This window comes from Medicago truncatula, chromosome 7 (genome assembly GCF_003473485.1).
Source record: "Medicago truncatula cultivar Jemalong A17 chromosome 7, MtrunA17r5.0-ANR, whole genome shotgun sequence".
Taxonomy (NCBI): Eukaryota; Viridiplantae; Streptophyta; class Magnoliopsida; order Fabales; family Fabaceae; genus Medicago; species Medicago truncatula.
Window position 1 is genome coordinate 21330324 of NC_053048.1, and position 21233 is coordinate 21351556.

General features: G+C 34.1%; 1 protein-coding gene and 1 pseudogene across 1 annotated transcript; both read right to left on the minus strand.

The window, feature by feature from the left end:
• Positions 1–7476: 7476 nt before the first annotated feature.
• LOC25498104 (cullin-3A) lies at positions 7477–11184 on the minus strand. The gene is made up of 2 exons (XM_013592854.2): positions 10990–11184; positions 7477–9481 (listed from the first exon to the last, which is right to left on the minus strand). The coding sequence occupies exons 1-2, from the start codon at positions 11145–11147 to the stop codon at positions 7477–7479; spliced, it is 2163 nt and encodes a 720-aa protein (XP_013448308.1). The 5' UTR covers positions 11148–11184.
• A 3246-nt stretch (positions 11185–14430) lies between these two features.
• Positions 14431–19276, minus strand: LOC25498106 (cullin-3A-like; annotated as a pseudogene).
• Between the last annotated feature and the right edge of the window lie 1957 nt (positions 19277–21233).

The following is a 21233-nucleotide window of genomic DNA, read 5'->3' on the forward strand; positions in this document are numbered from 1 at the left end:
GCCTGCCAGCCAAAAATAAAAACAAAATTAATGAGACAAATCATGATTGGTAAATGGGCAATACAAGAGTCGGGGATCGGATGGAATTCATGAAGTTTTAGGAGACACACTTAGCTTCTAATCTCTTTTTAAAAACAAAGCAAAAATATGGATTTCTAGAATATATGTTGTTACATGTTTTGACAATCCAGAATTTCTCAAAAGTAATCAATAGTTGCTCTACTCAATCGCTTCACCGTAATATCCAACTCAAGGACTCTAAAATTCTTTTAGACATGGTTACAGACAATGTTCCACAAATCGCGTGTCAACTCGGCGAGTTTACCGAGTTTACGTGTTTAGGTGCTAAAAACGTGTTAACTCGGAGGTAAACTCGATTTCTAGTAAAATCGGAAAGTTTGACGAGTTTGACCGAGTTAACACTCAGTAAACTCGTGTGAAATCGGGCGAGTTTACCGTTTTTGCGAGTTTACTCCAGTATTTTTTTTTCTTCAAAAATGGCCCATTGTTTTTGGCCCATTTTTTTCAAGCCCAAATGAAACATATTTACTTTCTAGCTTTACAACACGTTTAAGCTTACTAGCATTACAACACGGTTTCAGCTTACTGAAGTGAAACATTTCATATCATTTTCTTTAAGTTTTCAAGAACAGGGGAGCGAATGAAACATTAGGTTTCCGAAGATGAAGATATAGATGAGAATGATGTTATGGAACTTTAGAAGATTGACCTTTCGAAGAAATTACCTAGTTTGTTTTTTGGATAGTTTTATTCTCAAGTTTAGAAACTTGTGAAACTTTCTTTTTGGGATGGGTAGACTTTAGAGACTTATGAAACCTATGTTTTTGTGTGTTAATTTTTCTATTTTGATACTAAGTTAAGCATACCACTTTTTTATGGTGGTTTGGTATACTTTGCATTTATAAGTAAGTCTATATTTTTCACTATTGATCTTTTTACAGTATTATATTAGTTTACATATGTATACATATAATAAATTGTATAAAATTTCAATTTTAAGTAAACTCGTACGAGTTTACGATTCGAGTTTACGATTCGAGTTTACGATTCGAGTTTACGAGTCGAGTTTACGAGTCGAGTTTACGAGTCGAGTTTACCTAGGTAAAACGAGTTGAGGTAAACTCTTGAGTTGCAAAACTTTGGTTACAGATAATTGAAAATTTAGGGTGGTGGTTCCTACTTCAATGCGGCACATTCAATGTCTTTTGGCTTTATATTGGCATGTTCAGTTCTGTCTTGAAGGACGAAAACCGTTGTGCTAATCGGCTAGCAAATTTTAGCCTTTCCATAGATTCCTTTAAATGCACTAATGCGACGGCTCCTCCTGATGAGCTGTGCATATACTACTTTTTTATGATATTTTTGGAGCTTGCATGCCTAGGAATGTCCGTTTAGTTTTGCAGTTTTTTCTTTGTACCAAAAATAATAATAACAGATTTTAAATGGTGACGCGTAGATCACTCACATGCACTCTAATATATGAAGCAATTACACGAACTCTTAGAAAATTGGGACATAATACATCCTTACAAAACCGACTTGCAAGGTTAAAAACTCTTCTCAAGAATCATATCTATCCAATGTGGACTAAATCCACTTAGTGTTGGCTGCTAACACACCCCCTCACGCTTAAGCCCGACCCAATGGGTTGAAGCGTGGACGATGCAGAAAGCCCAAAGTTAGATCTCAATAGGCGCTGATACCATTAAAATCGTGGTTGATCCTAACACAACTCCACAAAACTGACTTGTAAAATGAGGATTGCACCAACCTATAAACACATCGATAACTCATCTCCTATCTGATGGGGGACTCTTAACACGGAATCAATATACAATACTAACATATATGTTGGTAATGATTTAAAAAAATAGAAATAATTAGCTTTTTTTGGATCTGACACCAAAACATGTTTGTAATCAAAGACACCTTCAAATCTAATGTGTCAAGCGTACGTAAATTCCATCACAACATTACTAGCTAGGTGCAAGTTAAAAGGACTAAAACACAACACTAACTCTAATTCCAACACAACATACACAATATAAAATAGTCGATAAAAAAGAAAGAAACATAAAACAGGAAAATTCAACAAAGATTGATACATGAGAAAATCATGCTCTTATGGGGAGAAGGTAGAGAAGTGAATACATACATGCATGCATATGCTGCTGAGGATTGGAGGTAGCGAAGAGACAGTAAGTTTCAAAACTCTTGAGAATTGGAAAATGAACAGTGAAAATGACGATATTGCAATAAATACCGTTAATTTGGTGATTTGTTGGGTTAATGGGCTTGCTTGTGGAGGGAATATTGAACGATTAGTAGCCCATATCGTTTAAGATTTCAAGAAAAATTGTGTCCCCCGATTTTACATAAAAGGAGAAGAAAAGATGCCACTAACATGAAGTTTGACCATGACATAAATATAGTCTAGTAGTAAAAGATTGTTTCATCATAAATTGGACGGTTGTCTATAACAATTTGACCTTTTTGTAACAAATTGAATTCAATCGTTTAGGTTTAGATTTTCAGATATATACTAATAAAAGATTGATATAATTAAAAACTACCACGTGTCGTTTTCCGTTTTTTATTGTGTTAATAATATTTGAAAATTATGGACGATATGAAATTTTGATTAAAAATGAAAATAGAAATATTTTTTGCTTTTAAATTATAAAAATTCAAATTAATTGTTTATCTATTTTAATGACACATACGATATAACAAAAAAATATATAATATAAATTCTTATTTTTTTCATTAAATATATAGTTCATAATTTACATGTGTTAGAGCAATAAAAAAGCGAACATACGAACCTATGGGACGCTAGTTATGTATAAAAGGAATGGATGGTTTTGGGGTGACTTGTTTACTTTCCGTTATACCCTTGAAACAAATTATTTTATAAGAATGTTGTATTGTTGGTGTCATTGTTCAAAAAGATTTGGCCCCTTCTAAGAAAATGTCTTGCTCAACCACCCTTTGGGTTCACGTTTGGATCGAGTGTTGTAGGAATTGAGTTTGTTGATTTGTTTCTTCTGCTTCTTCGTCCAATTAGGTGTAAAAGGGAGACTGGTTTCTTCTGGTTTCTTCTGGTTCTTCGTCCGATAAGGCATAAAAGGGACAACAACATCTTTACCTTGAATAAGATATTCGATAACAAGATCAATTTCTTTTTCATTGGGATCGTTCGCTGCTATCAATGTTTTGTTGTATGATCTCAAGATCCCTTGTTACTAATAGACACATTTGAGGAGAGGAGTAACAAGAGCAAAAGGGTGCTACATCGACTTTTTATCATTTATTTTTTCGACCATGTTTTCCTCAACAAGTTTAATGGCGGAGCCAATAATTATTTTATGAAGGGGCCATAATTTTAAGATATATGTTTAATCTATCAAAATAATTAAAATCTAAAGGTGTAGGTCAAGTGGTTGGGATGTTTGTATTTTGCAACCCTAATCATGGTTCAATACTTGCATTGTGCAATATTTTCATCGCATCTTTTGTTTAAAAATGCAAAAAACACTAGTGAAAGGATAAAAATGGACGAATCAAGGATCAAATAAGCAACCTAAAGCTCAAAGGCGAGATGCATTACCACTGTGCTGGAGTGTAAACAAGTGACGTATAACGTAAACGTTACAATATATAACATAACATTTAGGTAAAAATATGTTTATATACCTGTTAAAAATGAAGTTTTTGAGACTTTGGGGAGGCCATGGTCCTCCCATGTCTCCACCTAGGTCCGCCTCCGAACAAGTTCAACTTCAGTGATAGATTGGGCGACCACTTTTAATGTTTCTATATTACCGTTGGGATCAGTGGCGCTTTGTTCATTATTCTTCTCATGATTGATATCCCTGTGCTCGAATATCATTTGTAACATTATACATTGTGAAGTGCAAATATGTGCTTGATTTATCTGACAAAATTTCCTTGGATGGCTGTTTGTTGTTGTGCCTCAAGTGAAGTTTCCACAATATTATCAGTGTCTTGGTGCAGAAGTTGTGCTATCTTAGGGGCAACCTCCAAAATGGCTTGCTTTTCAAGTGAGGTAGACTAGACTACAGTTACCATGCATATTGCATGAGAAAGCAAAACTCTTGAACCATCATTTTTTATTTTGATTTAATTCAGATATACCTTTCACTGTAAATTATTCTAGTCAATATATTGTTGGAACAAAATGTGTTTCACAATGAACCTTAATGAGTTTTCATGATAACAAGGTATTAAAAATTGTCAATTGGTTATTACTAATTATTGTTCAAGTGTACAGGACCAAAGGCTAGTCAAGTAATTTCAACGTGTCTTGGAAGAACAATGAAAAGCAAAAGAATTCCAAGCATCTGAAGAAAACTGCTCCTGAAGTTGAAGTGCTTCTGAAGTGATGACGTCATCAGAAGCAAGGTTTTCATCAGAAGCTATATCATCACCAGATGCTACATTTAATTCATTTATTCAAACTGAAGATCCAAAGTAGATGTTTCTCAATTCAATCTTATCTAAGAAGAACGAAGAATTGAAAGGGAGGTATCAACGGTCATATGGATAGCACTGAGCATTTGTCCTTCGTTAACAGAGTTGACAAAATACAAGTGTACAACCACTATCTCCACTACTCTGTTTTTGTCCACGCTACAAGACAAGACAACAGCTATGCCTGCAGAATTTGTGCCCTCAAGATGGGAATGAATTTGAAGCTTATTCTTCAAAGGAGTACACCCAAATCAGGCAAAGGATTACTGGTGGATGATCAAAGGATTTCAAACGACTCTTTAGACGTGCTGATTATCTCAACGTCTCTTTCACGCCTCTATATAAAGGAGTGAAGACTTGAAGATTGTAGACAGAGATATACAAGTTCAAAAGCGCCAAAACTCTGTCAAATTGATTCTACAAAGCACACTGAATTTCTGCACTGATTTGATACATCTTAGAAATTCAAAGTCTAGAGTCTTTATTGTATTGTATTGAGAACACCACTGATTGTATATCAAGTGTTCAAGTAAAACTCAATTCTCTGTATTTTTGTTTGATCAGAAGTCTCTTGCCTGCGTGCTTGAGCATTAGAAGTCTCTTGCTTAGTGTTTGAGCATTGGAAGACTCTTGCGTGTGTGCTTGAGCATTTTTGTGAAGTCTCATACTTAGAAAGTATTGAGCATTTGTAATCTTTGTGATTATAGTGAAATCTCCTTGGAAGTGCAAGGGGGACTGGACTACTTCCGTGTTGTGGAAGGAACCAGGATAACTGCTTGTGTCTTTGTCTTTCTTTTCTCTGCTCTGTTCTTTTCCGCTGCATAACTAATTCTGATCATTTCATCAGAAGCACTCACAAACTGCTTCTGAAGGTTTATCAGAAGAAGATTTTTAGAGAGAAAAAGAAAACACAATTCAACCCCCCTTCTTGTGTTTTTCTCACCTTCATATATTTGGAACCTGGATTCTCCTAAACGGTTTTTTTTTTTGAAGAATCAAAAATGAAATATATTAACAACGACGATGAACTCTCAATAGCACAAGGTGTACTAAAGAGGTCACCCCAAAGAACAAACAGTCACTACAAAATTACAAAAATAAGTTAGTCGATACCCAAACAAAGTAACGGGTCCGACCACCATCTACTCGTGCCATAAACAAAGTTGGCATTGTTAGCTTTCAGCCACCACAAAGAATGATACTTAACCTTTTCTACAAGATCTATCATAGTAAGCTCAGTATTATTGAAAATTCTATTATTTCTTTCGTGGCAAACAACCCATACACACAAGAGCCAAAGCATTTGCATGATTGTCCGCCGCTTCATTGACCCACCAATAGAGTTAGTAAACTAATAAAAATGATCATGAATGGCAAACGGATCGACACCTGACAAGCCAAGCCAATTCCTGATATGATGCCAAAGGCCACCGAAAAAATCACAATGAAGAAACAAATGGTGTGCCGTTTCGTCGAAGCCACACCCCGCGACACACCTGATAGCCTCGGGGTGGACAATGCCGCGCCGCAAGAGATTGGTCTTCGTGGGCAGCCTATCGCGAAGAAGTCGCCAAGCTAGAATGGACACCTTCAAAGGAACATACTTGTGCCAAACGAGATCATCTGTCACGGTAATCAAAGGGGCAGCCTGAAACGTTAAGTTCTTGTACGCATTGCTTACTGTATAGCCTCCCCCAATGTCCGGGAGCCACTGCCAGCTGTCAGAAACATCAGTATGCACAATAAAAGTATTAAGTAACAAGCAACACTCGCCTAACATCTCCTCCTCCCACACCCACAGAGGTCTCCTCCAGCTCCACGCACCACCTCCTACCTCCCAGCCCCGCATGAACACATCTGACACCGTACTCAGCTTATTAAGTGCTAAGCTAAATAAACGTCCAAACCGCCTAAACAACGGAGTACCTCCTATCCACCTATCATACCAAAACAAGGTATCCTGAACGATTTTGACATTAATGGTCATCAACCATTGAGCCTAATATCTTGATCAATTTGATGTTTTTATTTAGATTCTTTATTTAATAGCAAAGAAGATTTTATTCAATAATAAATGATACTTAATAGGTGAGCACAATGAACTGTGATAACTTGTGATTTATTTTTTATGAAGTAGGGTAGTAATCAATAAGAAGATATAGCTGATTAGTTGAATGTAAGAAAGTATCTTCCTACTATCTTATGTCAACTTTTAAGTTGTTTAACATGTTATATAACCACTCAACTGAAGAAGTTTATGCTTTTCTTCTAAAAAAAAGTATATGGTTTTCCATTATAATTCTGAAAATGCAGTTATTCATGAAACTTCCACTCTACCAAATTCATTAAGTGCTCATGATAATGTTAAGACCTCCAATAAGAATGAATGATAAGTTTATGTCTCTCAGGTGCCCAAGGCAATCAAATCCGAAGTATTGAAACGATTGAGCGGAGAATAGATAAGAGTATTTCTCCAAGAATATTGAAACGATTGAGCGAAGGAGCATTAAAGTACTGTATAACAACTGGCATTTATTGATTAATCTAAGAGTATTTCTCTCGACCAGAGAACACATAACTGCATAGAAGGGAAAAACATTCATGGTTTTACAAAGTTTAGAGGGCTAATTAATTATTAAAACATAACTGCATCATAAAACTGACTTAATCGCAGCAGTATCGGAAATTAACATAGATATTAAAAATAATATTGAGAGAGGACATACAAAATATTGATGACAGAGTTCAGTCGAATGATGCGTCTTCGGGAGAGAATAGTTACCCTATGTGGATAACCAAATGTAGCAAACAATTGAAACAAATTTCCTCTAATGTTGAAACAAATTTTCCTGTATATACTTTCCAATGTTGAAACCAATTTTCCTGTATATACTTTCTAATGTTGAAAACAATTATTTGTATCACACTAATATATAATCTTACTGAAAAAAAAGACCAATTCTAAGCAAGATACAGATACAGTTTTCTGTCACTATCATCTCTCTCCAAAAAGTCCCTTTCAATGAGAGACTCAATCCGTTTCTTTATGTCTGTTGGATTTGCAAGGAATCGCGACTGCAACTGCTTTGTGACCTCAGCTATAAGATTGTTGTGCTCAAGTTGCTTCCTAGATTTCATAATCCTCACTATTGCTGCTTCAATCTGGGGCTTCTGGTCCTCCACCACTCTTTGCCGAATTTTTAGTTTCTCCGGTTCCGATTCCTTTTGAGTAACTACAGTTCCTATTTTTACCTTATACAGTTTGCTACTGAATTTGTCATTAACAATGAATGCATCATCCTCACTAACATCTTTACTCATAGGCTCCTTCCTAAGGACATTTCTTCCCTTAACCAAAGCCAAAGATTGCAGGCACCTCTTCAAATCTGAAGCTGGAATCTCGGTTGCTTGCTCAATTTCCCTGTAGCTTAGCCTATCAGCATTATTAAACAGCATGAGTACACACATTTGATAGGTAGAAACATTTAACTCATGTTTCTGACCATTCCCAAAAGTTGCTTTTAAGTCTGCTGTGCCCATCTCAGTTTGCCAAGACAATCTCCTGCCATTTTGATTGCCGAGGTAATAAGACTGAAATTTCACACAAAGTGCCGACATTTCAGCCGGTAGGTTACATGTCACACTAGATTGAGTTGGCCAAAACCCTGTTGTTAGAACTTGCATAGTAAGGATGGGACCATCACCTAACTCAGGGTGGTTGGCATAAAAGCCCTTCGTCGTGTCTAGAGAAGCTTTCATGTCTTTAAGCATTCCCTCTAATTTTGAAGTAAATTGGTATCCACATTCTTTCTTGAGCTTAATTATGAGACTCCTCTCGGCATCTTCAGAAACTGTCTTTCCAGCCAAAAGCCGCTTTGCCAGATGCTGTGTGTAATACTTCTCAAACACGTCTTTTTCTTGCAGGTATCGGAATAACATCATCACCTTTTCAAGAGTAACCTCTAAATCATCCTCGCTAACTCCATTTAGACCCTTTCTAAGCTTATCGTCTACAAATAGTGAAATGTACTCTGGAGAACAAGGGTTCAAGTTAATGAAAAATTCAAACCAGGAATTCAAAACATTTTGGAACATATTGTTGTTACTAAATTCCAAGTTTATAATCTTGTCGTATTTATCTTTCTCATCCAAGAGCCTCTGCACAAATTCAACAGGATCCAGAATGGACTCTCTGTTGTGTGAAGTCATCACTTCACGTATTTTCAAGAGACCATCAGGAACACGATGGAACAAGTTATACATTCTACCCAAATCGTTATATTTATCACCACAAAGCATGTTTACTAACCCAGAATTCTGCAATTGGATTAATCTAAGCATGTGATTTTCAATAGTCTCCTTCAGCATATTAGTAATCTTCTCTTTTGTCCCAGTATCCAATAAATGGCTCAGTCTATCTGTTTCCTCATTCAGCCGCTTTGCAACTTTCTTGAAATAATCACCGCAATCAGAAAAATCAACAAATTTCTGGGATTCAGCCCTATAGAACTCAGCTGAAACTTGTAAAAAAGGAGTCTCAAATTCTTCCTCATAAACAAAGGGACCTAAATCCATTAGCATCTTTGATAGATTTCTAATCGGTTCTCTATTAACATCTTCCGCAGCATGCTCCTTGAATACAAACTCCAAAAGCGTATTCGACAGTCGAGTCCTTATCTGGTTTGAATAAATAACATTCTCTCTCCACAGGTTCAGACCAAGTTTATAAACATGTGTCTTCTTGATCTGTGGGAAATAAGTCATATCCGCATGCATCAAAATGTCTCTAATCATTCGTAATGCCTCATTATGATCATTCCATTTTGTGTTTAATTCTTCAAGAAAGGAACTTCCTTCAGTGGCTGCAACAGATCTTGCCATCTCTTTCAGATGAGAAGTCATGGTGGCAACCAGCCCAGAGTATAGCTTATCACCAAATTGGTGAAGAATCATATTGTAAGCATTTCTGAATCCACAAAATAAAGACAATAAAATATTAGATGACAAAATACCCTTATTAAAAATAATAAAGTACAACATCCATTTGATGTGCACATATTCATAGAAAAATTTGTATAGCAATATCATTTTATATTATCATATGAACGAAAGTGTGAATTTTCCATTAAAATCTCATTTATCTCATTATCAACTTTCTATCACTTTGAAATATCTATAACCCTTTAAAATACTTACTAATTAATCTATGATATAAGGAAAAAATATATATAATTTGTGTGATTACTACATAGTTCGATAGAGTGTGATGAGCCTTTGCATCCACTACATTGCTGCTGTTGCAGCGTTGCAAGGCGTCTACTGTGATTTACAATCACAACAATTGCAGCCTGATGCAGCTGCAGACACTACCACAACCACATTATTATGGCCGCATCACGCAACATGACAATAATTGTAGTAGATGAATAGTCAGATCCATTAAAGGAAAAGAGAAAAAGGGAACTTTTGGATATATATCGTAATTAAGAAGTTATTCAATTATGATCATTTAAAAAAACCCTAAGAAAAATAATTCAATGATAACTACTACAATTACATTCTTAAAAAAATTAACAACTTGTTCAACATGAGTGACTTGATCAAACGTCATTCAATTCCACTGCATACAAAATTGAAGCTTCATAGATTGATCCAATTATGTTGAATAAATCTCTATCCGCCTACTTGATTAGCAGCCAGATGAAAATATACACCAGTCACTTTACAAAGTTATTATATAAGAGCTTTTGGATATATATCTTATTTAAACAATTTTTCAAAAAGGGCTTATCATACAAGAGCTTATATATAATGGTAAACTCTGCATTAACTGAAAGCATATTATATGATAGTAACTGATTCGGCAAAACTTAATTATGAAAATAAGCTCTAAATCATCATCATCATCATCATCAATTTTCAAGAGTAATGCCAAACACTTATGAAAAATTGCTTTATTAAGAACCTATCTGATCATTTGAAAACCCCCTAAAAAGTTCAATGAGAACTACTTGAGTACAACAACGTATCTTAATTTATTACTTAAATATTATAATTTATTACATATCTTATAACTCACATATCTCCTATTTTCTCAGTATATCTCATATCTATCTCATTATCAACTTTCTATCACTCCTCTCAAATTTATTTTATCACATTAAAATATCTCTAATCCTTTAAATATTAAAAAAAAAAAATTGTGATCACTACATAGTTCGATGCGGTGTAATGGGGCATTTTCACTTTGGTTGTTGCAGCTTAGGGTTTACTGTGGTTTACAATCACGACATAGTTTGATGCATGTAATGGGGCCTTATCATCAATTTGAAACCATACACCATATGAATGTGTAATTCAGACAATCTTAATTAAACAGTTATTCAATTATATCATTTATAAAACCCTAAGAAAAAAATTCAATGGGAATGATCAAAACTAAACAGCATAATAATGGGAATGATGAGAAAGTACCTGTGAAGCTCTTCAAAACTGAGACCACTAGTGTTGTGATTGTATATCTGATGAAATGCATGTTCAAGAATGTTCCAAGTCTTGTCACCATATTCAGGATCCATGACATGGCTCTTGAAACCCCTTATCTGAAAAACCATCTTCCTCTTGCTACTCATCTTCTCCTTCTAAACTCAACACTATCTTCAACGTTGCTTTGCGTTTCTTTTTAATACTCTTTGCAAGGTTCTTGATGAGTCATTTATATGTTATTTTAATATGCTTTTTAGTTTAGATTTTATATAAATTTATATTAGTATTATTTCCTTTTTAGGATAGTTTACTTTAAAATGCAATTTATTATATTTCAGGAAGGAATATTTGATGGAAAGAGTCTTGGAGCAAAAGAAAGGGATTTGGAGCAGATTGGACACAAAAACATGAAGATTGGGAAGCAAAATATATCTCCCACAAGTCAGAAGCTTGGCACGGCCCGTGCCAGCCTTGGCACGGCCGTGCCACCCTCTAGATGTCTTTTGCTGCTTTTGCTTTGACTCCAAGCTATTCTATTTTGGCGCACAATCTACCGAGGAATATTCTAGGAATATACTTGCTTAGATTCTAAGTCAATTGTGTACTATAAATAGAGTAGCTAGCCATCACTAATATTCATCTTTACTTGGAATACAATAAGTGACATTTGCTTTTCTAATAAAAGTTCTTTTCCTTTATTTCTTTGTCTTTTACTTTCATGCTTTCTCTCTTCTCCCCCATGTCTACGATGAACATGAGTGAGTAGACTTCTTCTTGTCTTGGGATTGTTGGATAAGTCTAAATGACATAATCCTAATCAAACCAAGCCCTAAGCCTTAATCTTATGTAACCCTAATTTCTTATCTGAATTCACCGTCTTAACATGGATTAACCATTATCAAACTGTGGAAACGAAAGTGGAGGGTTTGATAATTGTTCGTCCATTATTCCAAATATCAATTCATAAAACGAAAGTGGAGCTTTGATATTCGAACAAGTGAATTCAGACAAGGATTGCAAAGTCAGCGAAATAGGCTTTGCAATCTTTGAGACATATAGTTTCGATCTTCAAGGGAACTAATAACAATCAAGTCAGCGAAATAGGCTTGGTTGTTAGAGGAACCAAAATCCAATAGTAATCAAGTCAGCGAAATAGGCTTGGTTGCTAGAGGAACATAAGAGAAACTGTCTTGAGAAATTAGGGATAACATAACATTATAAGCTTATGGTTTCGGTTTGAGAAGGACTTGTTATTTAGATGAAACCAACGATCCCAAGGCTCTTTTATTATATTATTTTTAACCGTTTAAAACCCCCAATTTACAACCTCTTCTCTCTTCTAATCATCTCTAAAGGTTAACTAAATTAAACTACTCCCTGTCGGAACGATACTCTTTATTACTACTTCGGTAAGACCGTGCACTTGCGGTTTTATCTCATCAGTTCTAATTGTTTATGCTAGGTTAGATAGATTAGTCTTTGAAATCTTGACCAAAAAAAGTTAGATAGATTAGTCTTTGAAATCTTGACCAAAAAAAGATTAGTCTTTGAAATTGTATGACCTATTTTGAAAAGAGCCAAATTAAAATTTGACTATTACTTTTTCCACCCTACTTATTTCTCACTTGTCCTATTTTTTTTTTCTTCTAAAAATACCACTGTTTTAGAATATATAATCCAAACTGTATTGCCAGGAATTTTTGGATTATATAATCCAAAAATGTCTTTTACCATAATTTTTATTAGACTTTGGGGAGTGTATATTTTAACATAAGAGGAGAGTGGAGTGTAATTCAAGTATCTTTGAAGGGAGGAGAGTGTAATTTACTCTTTTTTTTTTTAAGCAAGAAACTTTGTTTTTGTTAAATATGATGAACTTTATTTATGTTTGTGTTAAATCAAGGAACTTAGTTTTTGTTAAATGTGATGAACATTATTCATGTTTTTGTTTAGTCAAGTAACTTTGGTTTTGTTAAATGTGATTAACTTTTTTTTGTTAAAAATGAAATGCATGGATATTGTTATTTTAATGTAGGTATATTATTATGTTTTTGAAAAAAAAAATGAATGCCATGAACTTTGTTGTTAAATTTTAGGTGCTTATAAAAAAAAATCAACAAAAACATTTTTTTTTTAAATGTTATCCATGGATAAATGTATATACTCGTGGATAACTAAAAACTCATGGATTGCCCGCATAACGGATATCTCACGGATATGGAGGTTACACATATATCATATTTATCCAACGGTGCGGACACGGATATATATTTATCCGCATCTATAAATATCCATTTACTTCCCTATCCAACTCCATTCATAAGTCTAACTTTTTTAAAAGTGTGGTATGGTGGTATGTAGGTCTATTTAAAAGTTTTTATTATTTTTTTTTATTTTTTTTTTTATGTTTAGGGTAAGTCTATTTAAAAGATTATTTTGTATGAACATATCTCCATAATAATACGAAAAATATATTTCCCCAAAACAAAACAAAACATATATTTCCACAAAAACATATCTATATAATAATACGAAAAATGTATTTCCCCAAAAATAAACAAAAAATTTCATTTAACGCCAGTTTTTTTTTTTTTTTTAATTTGGGGAGTTTATAAACCTCCGCAACCTGATATGTAAAAGTTTGGTAAAACGAGGTATTTTACGAACTGTCACGTGGATCAACAGGTGCAACTCGACTGGCAAAGGGATATACCCAATCTATGAGAGAGTAAGACCCTGCTCATAAGGATCTCTGTGCGACTAGCAGATGCAACTTGATAGCTGATTAGATTATCACGTCCCAACGAACTCATGACTTAAATAGTCTACTTAGAATAATTGTACTTGACTTGACTGTTAATTAATTCCAACTAATAAATAGATGGGATTCAAAGAATCTTAACCGCCATTAACATTCTGCAATCAAAATAGGGAAACTTTGCTCTACTGCAAACAAATTAAATTTCAAAAATTTAAACTCTTATCTCTTTTACTTTAATTTGTTCCCAAAGTAACACGGGTTGTTTAGACGAAACAACAATACTTGTGGATATGATACTCTACTTCTCACTTTACTACTTGATAAACGATTTGGTACACTTGTCTAATCCGACCATCAAGGGGCGAAACTTTAATTTACTACTTGACAACATCCATCGACCCTGAAAGTTCCATCCTTGTTTGAAAAGTCAGGGAGAACCAGCGTCCCGTCTACTTTATTTGAGAAGTATTAGTTGGGCCAGAGACAAGGTATCAAAGGATAGAAAAGATAGATTTGACTATGATAACGACGTCCAAGAAACGGAGGCGCTACTTTTGGCACATCCCATAACAGTGTGGACGAATGAACTGTTGAAGCAAATCATATTCAGACCTGACTTAGCATGAAGGATGATGAAATGATTTATCAAGCTGTCAGAATTCAAAATCTCATTCAAACCCAGTAAAGCGTTGAAAGCCCTTATTTTCACCGATTTTTTTGGCCGAAATGACGCCTTCAACTAAGAGTTGTGCACAAATTGGACGGTCTTCACCGATGGGTAATCTAACAATAGAGGAAGCAAGGTCAGTTATATCTCTATCTCTATCTCTATCCGATGGGTAATCTAACAATAGAGGAAGCAAGGTCAGTTATATCTCTATCTCTATCTCTATCTCTATATACATGTATTCTAAGCTACACTTTGCTGATGTGTCATTCTAAGGAAGCTCCCAATATTTTTTACTTTTGTTCTAAGATTGACACTTGCTCTAATGCATACTCTCTTTTACATATTATATTATTTTTTTCAATTCAATTTTTCATTCTAATTTTAAATTCCCATGCAAATTACGAATTAACTCTCCATTAAATTTACTCTTTCAAACAAAAACGCCCCATTAATTTGACTTTATGCATATTGCATAATTAATACATCATGGTTCTATTAGCTAGAAAAATAATCCATCGATTACTTCTTTTTATTTTTTATGTTTGGAATCCTAAATGCTAGAAAAAAGAAATTATAGTGCCGTATGACCCATTTTGGCAAAGACTATAAGGATTCCAACGTAATTGACACAATTGAGCAATTGAAGAGATATTTGCTCATCTTTATAACGTCAATTTATCTTTTGATTTCATTGTATATATAGTGTCCCTTTGGCAACAAAAAACCATATGTTCGGTTTTATTCTAGGTTTTCTTTTGGGGTGTTTGGCAATATTGGCATGTATATTGTTCGTCTGATTTTCTCCATGATAGAATCAAAAGAAGAGGAAAAAAGGTAGTACTACTTAAATGGCTTAAATCCAAGAAATAGAATTCTGTTCTCTATGTAAGTTTTGGCAGCTAGAACAAGTTTACAACATCTTGGAACTCTGGAGGGTGTGTTTTTGTTTACAATCAAGGAGTTGACTTGTTGCAAAATGAAATGACTTCAAGTTTATTCGATTCGGTATTTGATGTCTAAAAACCATGTAAACTTAATGATGTTATGTTGTACTGTCTTCATTCATTTTCAAAACAGATATTTTAGGTCTTTCTTTTATTTTTATTTTTGGTATTATTACCTCTCCAGTTCCAGTAAGTAAAGTGAAAGAAGGATCTTGGTAATCTAGGATCGGAATACATCTCAAACATGTCTTTTTCTTGCAGGTATCGGAATAGTCTCATCACCTTTTCAAGAGTAATCTCTAGATCATCCTCGCTAACTCCCTTTAGTTACTTTCTAAGCTTATCGTCTACAAATAGTGAAATGTACTCTGGAGTACAAGGGTTCAAGTTAATGAAAAATTCAAAGCATTTTGGAACAAATTGTTATTTCTAAATTTCAAGTTTATAATTTTCTCGTATTCATATTTCTCATTAACACCAGAAATCGTCCCAGTTACAAAATGGAATTATGACCTAACACATTGATTTTCTTACAAAGTATATAAAATATATTCCTAAAATTACTTGTAGGGATCCAAGGCCAGTCTCGTTTTATTAGGTATCATCTACAGAGCATCAGGTTGTCTAATAAAGATGAGTGTCGAATGACACTATCCAAACAAAGACCACACTAAAGCTTTAGGGAGAGGGTTAAATATATTTTATCCATGTTAGTCAGAAGGATCCGACTCCTCTAAAGTGAGAATTCTCTTTATCCGTTATCATCCTCCGGTTCAAATTAGAAACCTGAGCTTGCACGAATCGTATCTCCCTTAATCGATATTTTTATATATAAAAAATAAAATGAAAGAGCCAACCAACTCAATAAACTAATTACATTCATGCAATTGTCAACAAACTCTCAAACTAATTAATTCATGCAATTGGTTTATATCAAATACTTCATAGTTCTGTCAGTTCACACAGTGCCAAACATCAAGTTGCTTCCTAGATTTCTTAATCCTCACTATTGAGGCCTGTCTAAGTCACTCTCTCTATACTAAAATGTACTCTGCAGAAATGTACTCATCCGAAAAGGATTCAAATGAGGAATTAAAAGCATTCTGGAAAGTTATGTCTTCATTAAATCCCAAGCTTATAATCTTGTCATATTTATCTTTCTCATCTAACAACCTCTGCACAAATTCAACATGAATATCATCCAACCTTTCTAGATCAGTAAGAAGCTGTTTCAAGGACTCTCTGATGTGTGAAGTCGTCACTTCACGTATTTTCGAGAGACCATCAGTAACACGACGAAACAAGTTATACATTCTTCCCAAATCTTCATATTTATCACCACAAAGCATGTTTACTAACCCCGAGTTCTCCATATGGATTAATCTAAGCATGTGATTTTCAATCATCTCCTTCTCGATCACACTAGTAATCTTCTTTTCAGTGCTAGGGTCAAAGTAGTGGCACATTCTATCTGTTTCCTCATTCAGGCACCTCTCAACTTTCTTGAGATAATCACCGCAATCACAGCACTCGATAAATTTCTGAGATTCAGCCCTGTAGAACTCAGCTGAAACTTGTAGAAACGAAGTCTCGAATTCTTGCTCGTAAACAGAAGAACCTAAATCCATTAGCATCTTTGTAATATTTTTAATCAGTTCTATATTAACATCTTCCCCAGCACGTTCCTTGCATACTAATTCCAAAAGCATATTCGACAGTCGAGTCCTGATCTGTTTTGAGTAAATAACATTCTCTGTCCACAGGTTCAAGCCAAGTTCATAAATATGTGTCTTCTTGGTCTGTGGGATATAAATCTTATCCACGTACATCAGAATGTCATTAATCATTCGTAATGCCTTATTATGATCATTCCATTTTCTGTTTAATTCTTCCAGAAAGGAACTTCCTTCAGTGGCTTCAAGAGATCTAGCTATCTCTTTGAGATGAGAAGTTGTGGTTGCAACCAGCCCAGAGTATAGCTTCTCACCAAATTTGTGAACAACCATATTGTAAGCATTCCTAAATGCACAAATTAAAGACAATAATATATTAGACGACAAAATACCCCATATTAAAAATAAAAAAAGGTACAACATTCATTTGATGTGCACATATCCATAGAAAAATTTGTATAGCAAGATCATCTTATATTATCAAATAAATGATATTGTGAATTTTCCATTAAGAGAATAAGAGAGTACATCAAGTATTTAGACATTAATTGTTGATATTGTAGCACTAACTAACATTTACTATCTTAGAATTGTATTACACTATTGTGACTTGTACTGCAAGTTACGACTATTAACTATATCATTTCTCTTCTTTTGCTCATGCTGCAATATCTTACCTGCTAAAACGATTTATTTTTTCAGATTGTATAAGCTATTAAATCAAGGACAGGACAATAAAGATATTAGGCCATAAACTCTGATTAATGTCCAACCACAGCTAGTAAGGACTAATGTCGTAACCGTATCTGCAGCTACACATTATTTTTATTACATGACTACATTTATAATGTAAATTATTTCATTAGGAAGAAAGCATTTCTTACATCAGAAGTATAAAAATGAAATAAATGCTTTTTATCCATATAAAATTCCTATCTGGATCTTTAACATGAAGCCTCCCCTAATGAATTTTATTAACAAAATCATAATATAATCAGCAACTTGTTAAAATTGAGTGATTTGTTCAAACGTCATTCATTTTCATTGCATACAAAATTGAGTGATTATACAAGAGGTTTTGCATGTATATCTTATTTAAACTGTTGTTCAAAAAGAGATTATCATATAAGAGCTTATATATAAAGGTAAACTATACTTTAACTGAAAAGCAGTAAGTGATTGGGAGGAACTTAATTGTGAAAATAAGCTAACCCTAGTATTGATCAAATTATGACTGAGGAAACCCTAAAAACTACTATTTGTAATTTATAAGTATTAGTGCCATAAAAAAAGCAGACAAGCGGGCACAAAGTGCCCATCTTAACGCTAGTATCTTATAACTCAAATATCTCCTATTTTCTAAGTCATTAATCTCATATTTATCACATTATCAGCTTTCGATCACTTTGAAATATCTCTAATTAAAATACTCTCTAATTAATCTATGATATAATGAAAAATATGAGAAGTGCTAACAACACAATCTTTTGAGTACTCTCCCTAGCACTCACTCTTTTATTGAGTGAAATCAATTTATGTCCCACCACTTTAGGTAGGTTCCATTTCCAAAGTGTAGGTCCTACATTAATTTCATCCAATAAAAGAGTGGGTGCTAGGGAGAGTGCTCAAAAGAGAGTGTTGCTAGCATTCCTCGAAAAATATATATAATTTGTGTGATCACTACATAGTTGCAATGAGTTTACTGTGATTTACAATCACAACAAAATTGCAGCCTGATGCAGTTGTGGACATTTCCGCAACCACAATAGTATTGCCGCATCATGCAAAGTGAAAATAATTGTAGCAGATGAAAAAAACTAATATTTATCAAATCAGATAAACAATATTCAATCAGTTAGATGAACCCTAATAAAAAAATATTATACAGTTATTCAATAAACCCTAATAAAACAATATTATACAGTTATTCAATTATGACCATTTGAAAAAACCATAAGAAATAAAAAATCAAAAGACAAGCACAGTTATGATCATAACAAAATAGCATAATAGCATCAGATGAAAACAATATTCAAGAACAAATAATGAGAATCATGAGAAAGAACCTGTAAAGCTCTGCAAAACTGATATTCCTAACGTTGTGGTTGTATAAGTCATGAATTGCATGCTCCAGGATGTTCCAAGTCTTGTCAGCATAATCAGCATCCATGACAACACGGTGCTTGTAAGCCTCTATCGCAAAACTCTTCTTCCCCATGTTACTCATCTTCTCGTTGTAAACACAACTTTCTCTTTATCGTTGCTTTGCGTTTCTTTTTATACTTTTTGCCGTAAGTAAACGAGTTATGACCTACTTTGAAAACATGTTATTTCCTACGACTAGTATTAGGGTTGTGAATAGTGGGCCAAATTATTTCTTCAAAAAATTAGTGGGCCGAATTATGCTTGTAACACTGTTACTTTTCCCATTCTATGCCATACTCACGCACCCTAGAAAAATGATAAAAAGGCCCTTCGGATTATGTAATCTGGAAAAAAACGAAATAATGTCCGGATTACGTAAACCGGACAATTTCGAACTATAAAAGGCAATTCACCCCCTATTTTATAGTTTTACAATTCACTTTCTCTCTCTCTCTCTCTCCCTTATCCCAAAATCCGAATTGCACGAATCAGTCCAAATTTGGAGTTTTCTTGCTTAAAATCACCGCATTTCAAGCCTTATCAAACATCAAATTGAAAGTTAGTTCGAAATCCTTATGCATGCAAGTTAATTTGGGCGTTTTTTTTTGTTGGGCACTGAAGTTGTCTGGATTTTGTTTTTCGGATTAGATTGTTGCAATTCGGATTTTGAAATCCAGACCGATTCGTGTGTATTCCCCCCCCCCCCCCCCCCCTTTTGTGTCGTGTTGTGCCCTAAATTTGGATCATGTTGTGTTATGCAAGTTACAGGTATGGATAATGTTGATCGGATTAGGGGTGATAATGAGGCCATGCACGCATCCGTTAGGAGAGAGCGAGAAGAGCGTTGTCAAGCGCGTCGAGAGACTCGAGAGTCTCATTAAAATCACCTATGAGCATTGAAGTACCGGTGATGGTTTGGCTATGCTTGGTTAGGTAATTCCAAAAATTGTTTCACAAGTATGGTTAAGGCTAGCATAAACACAAGTGCAAGTAGTAGAAACATTACCAAGGTTGATGGTGAAGGTGATAGAATATTGGTTGGAATCAATGATGTTTGTGGTAGTTGTAGCAGTAGAGTGTTGAAGGAGCCAGATTCCTCCTGAATGTCCATTAGCCTCAACAATTTGGACAGGGGACTAACCATTAATTAGGTCGGGGTTTTATTGGTCTGCTGGGGTGGGGGTTTCCATTAGCAGAGAAGACAAAATCCATGCTCTCTCTTCTCTCTCAATTCCATATATATGCACACACATAAATTATTAAATAAAATTTTGGGACGTTACAGTTTTAACATTACCTTAAGCTTGTAGAATAATTGACAATTCACTTTTGCAATTTTTAATGATATTGAAAGAGTCATTAAAAGGATCTAGTGGAGTGATATGTTGAGTTAACCAATAGGTTTATTATAAGGGTCATGTTAGCTTGTGTCCTAAAGACACATGTTAAATATTAATTTCATTCTATTAATGATAAGAATTTAATTGAAAAAAATTAATATTAAACATGTTGAACAATAAAAAACACAAATTTCAATACAAAATTTCTATTAGTAGAATTCTTAATATGTGCACTAAAGGCACAAGTTATCATTTCCCTTATTATAATTAACGCGTAATATGTTTAATGATATTGACTTTAATGAAACATGGTTGTAATTAATAAGAATATAGACAGTGTTACTTTAATGAAAACCATGATGAATGTGTTTAAATGACCCCTAAATTTTGTCCGATTTAATTTGTTGTAACAACATCGTAGCAATTGCAACCAGAAATTTGGTTTAAAGTTGATTTAAATTTCCCAACTTTTCTTTTTCACTTGAAATCTCAAAACCAGGTGCCTTTACTCTTTATCTTTAATTTGAACGATACCGAAACCCAAAATGATATTTTCCTTTTTTGTTAACAACAAACATACTAAACCTATGCTAGTTGAATCTAATAATTAAATCTTCAATGCTCGTAGGATCAATATGAAATGAGTATTCCGAAGACTTGAAATAATCATATTTGTAGATGTATGTACTTGCAGTTTTA

What these genes read in the sequence shown, in the direction of transcription:
- LOC25498104 (XM_013592854.2), bottom strand. Translation starts at nt 11,147, where the DNA reads ATGAGTAGCAAGAGGAAGATGGTTTTTCAGATAAGGGGTTTCAAGAGC. An exon ending in AGTTTTGAAGAGCTTCACAG is followed by an intron (nt 9,482 to 10,989) that starts GTACTTTCTCAT and finishes TTGTGGATTCAG; the next exon opens with AAATGCTTACAATATGATTC.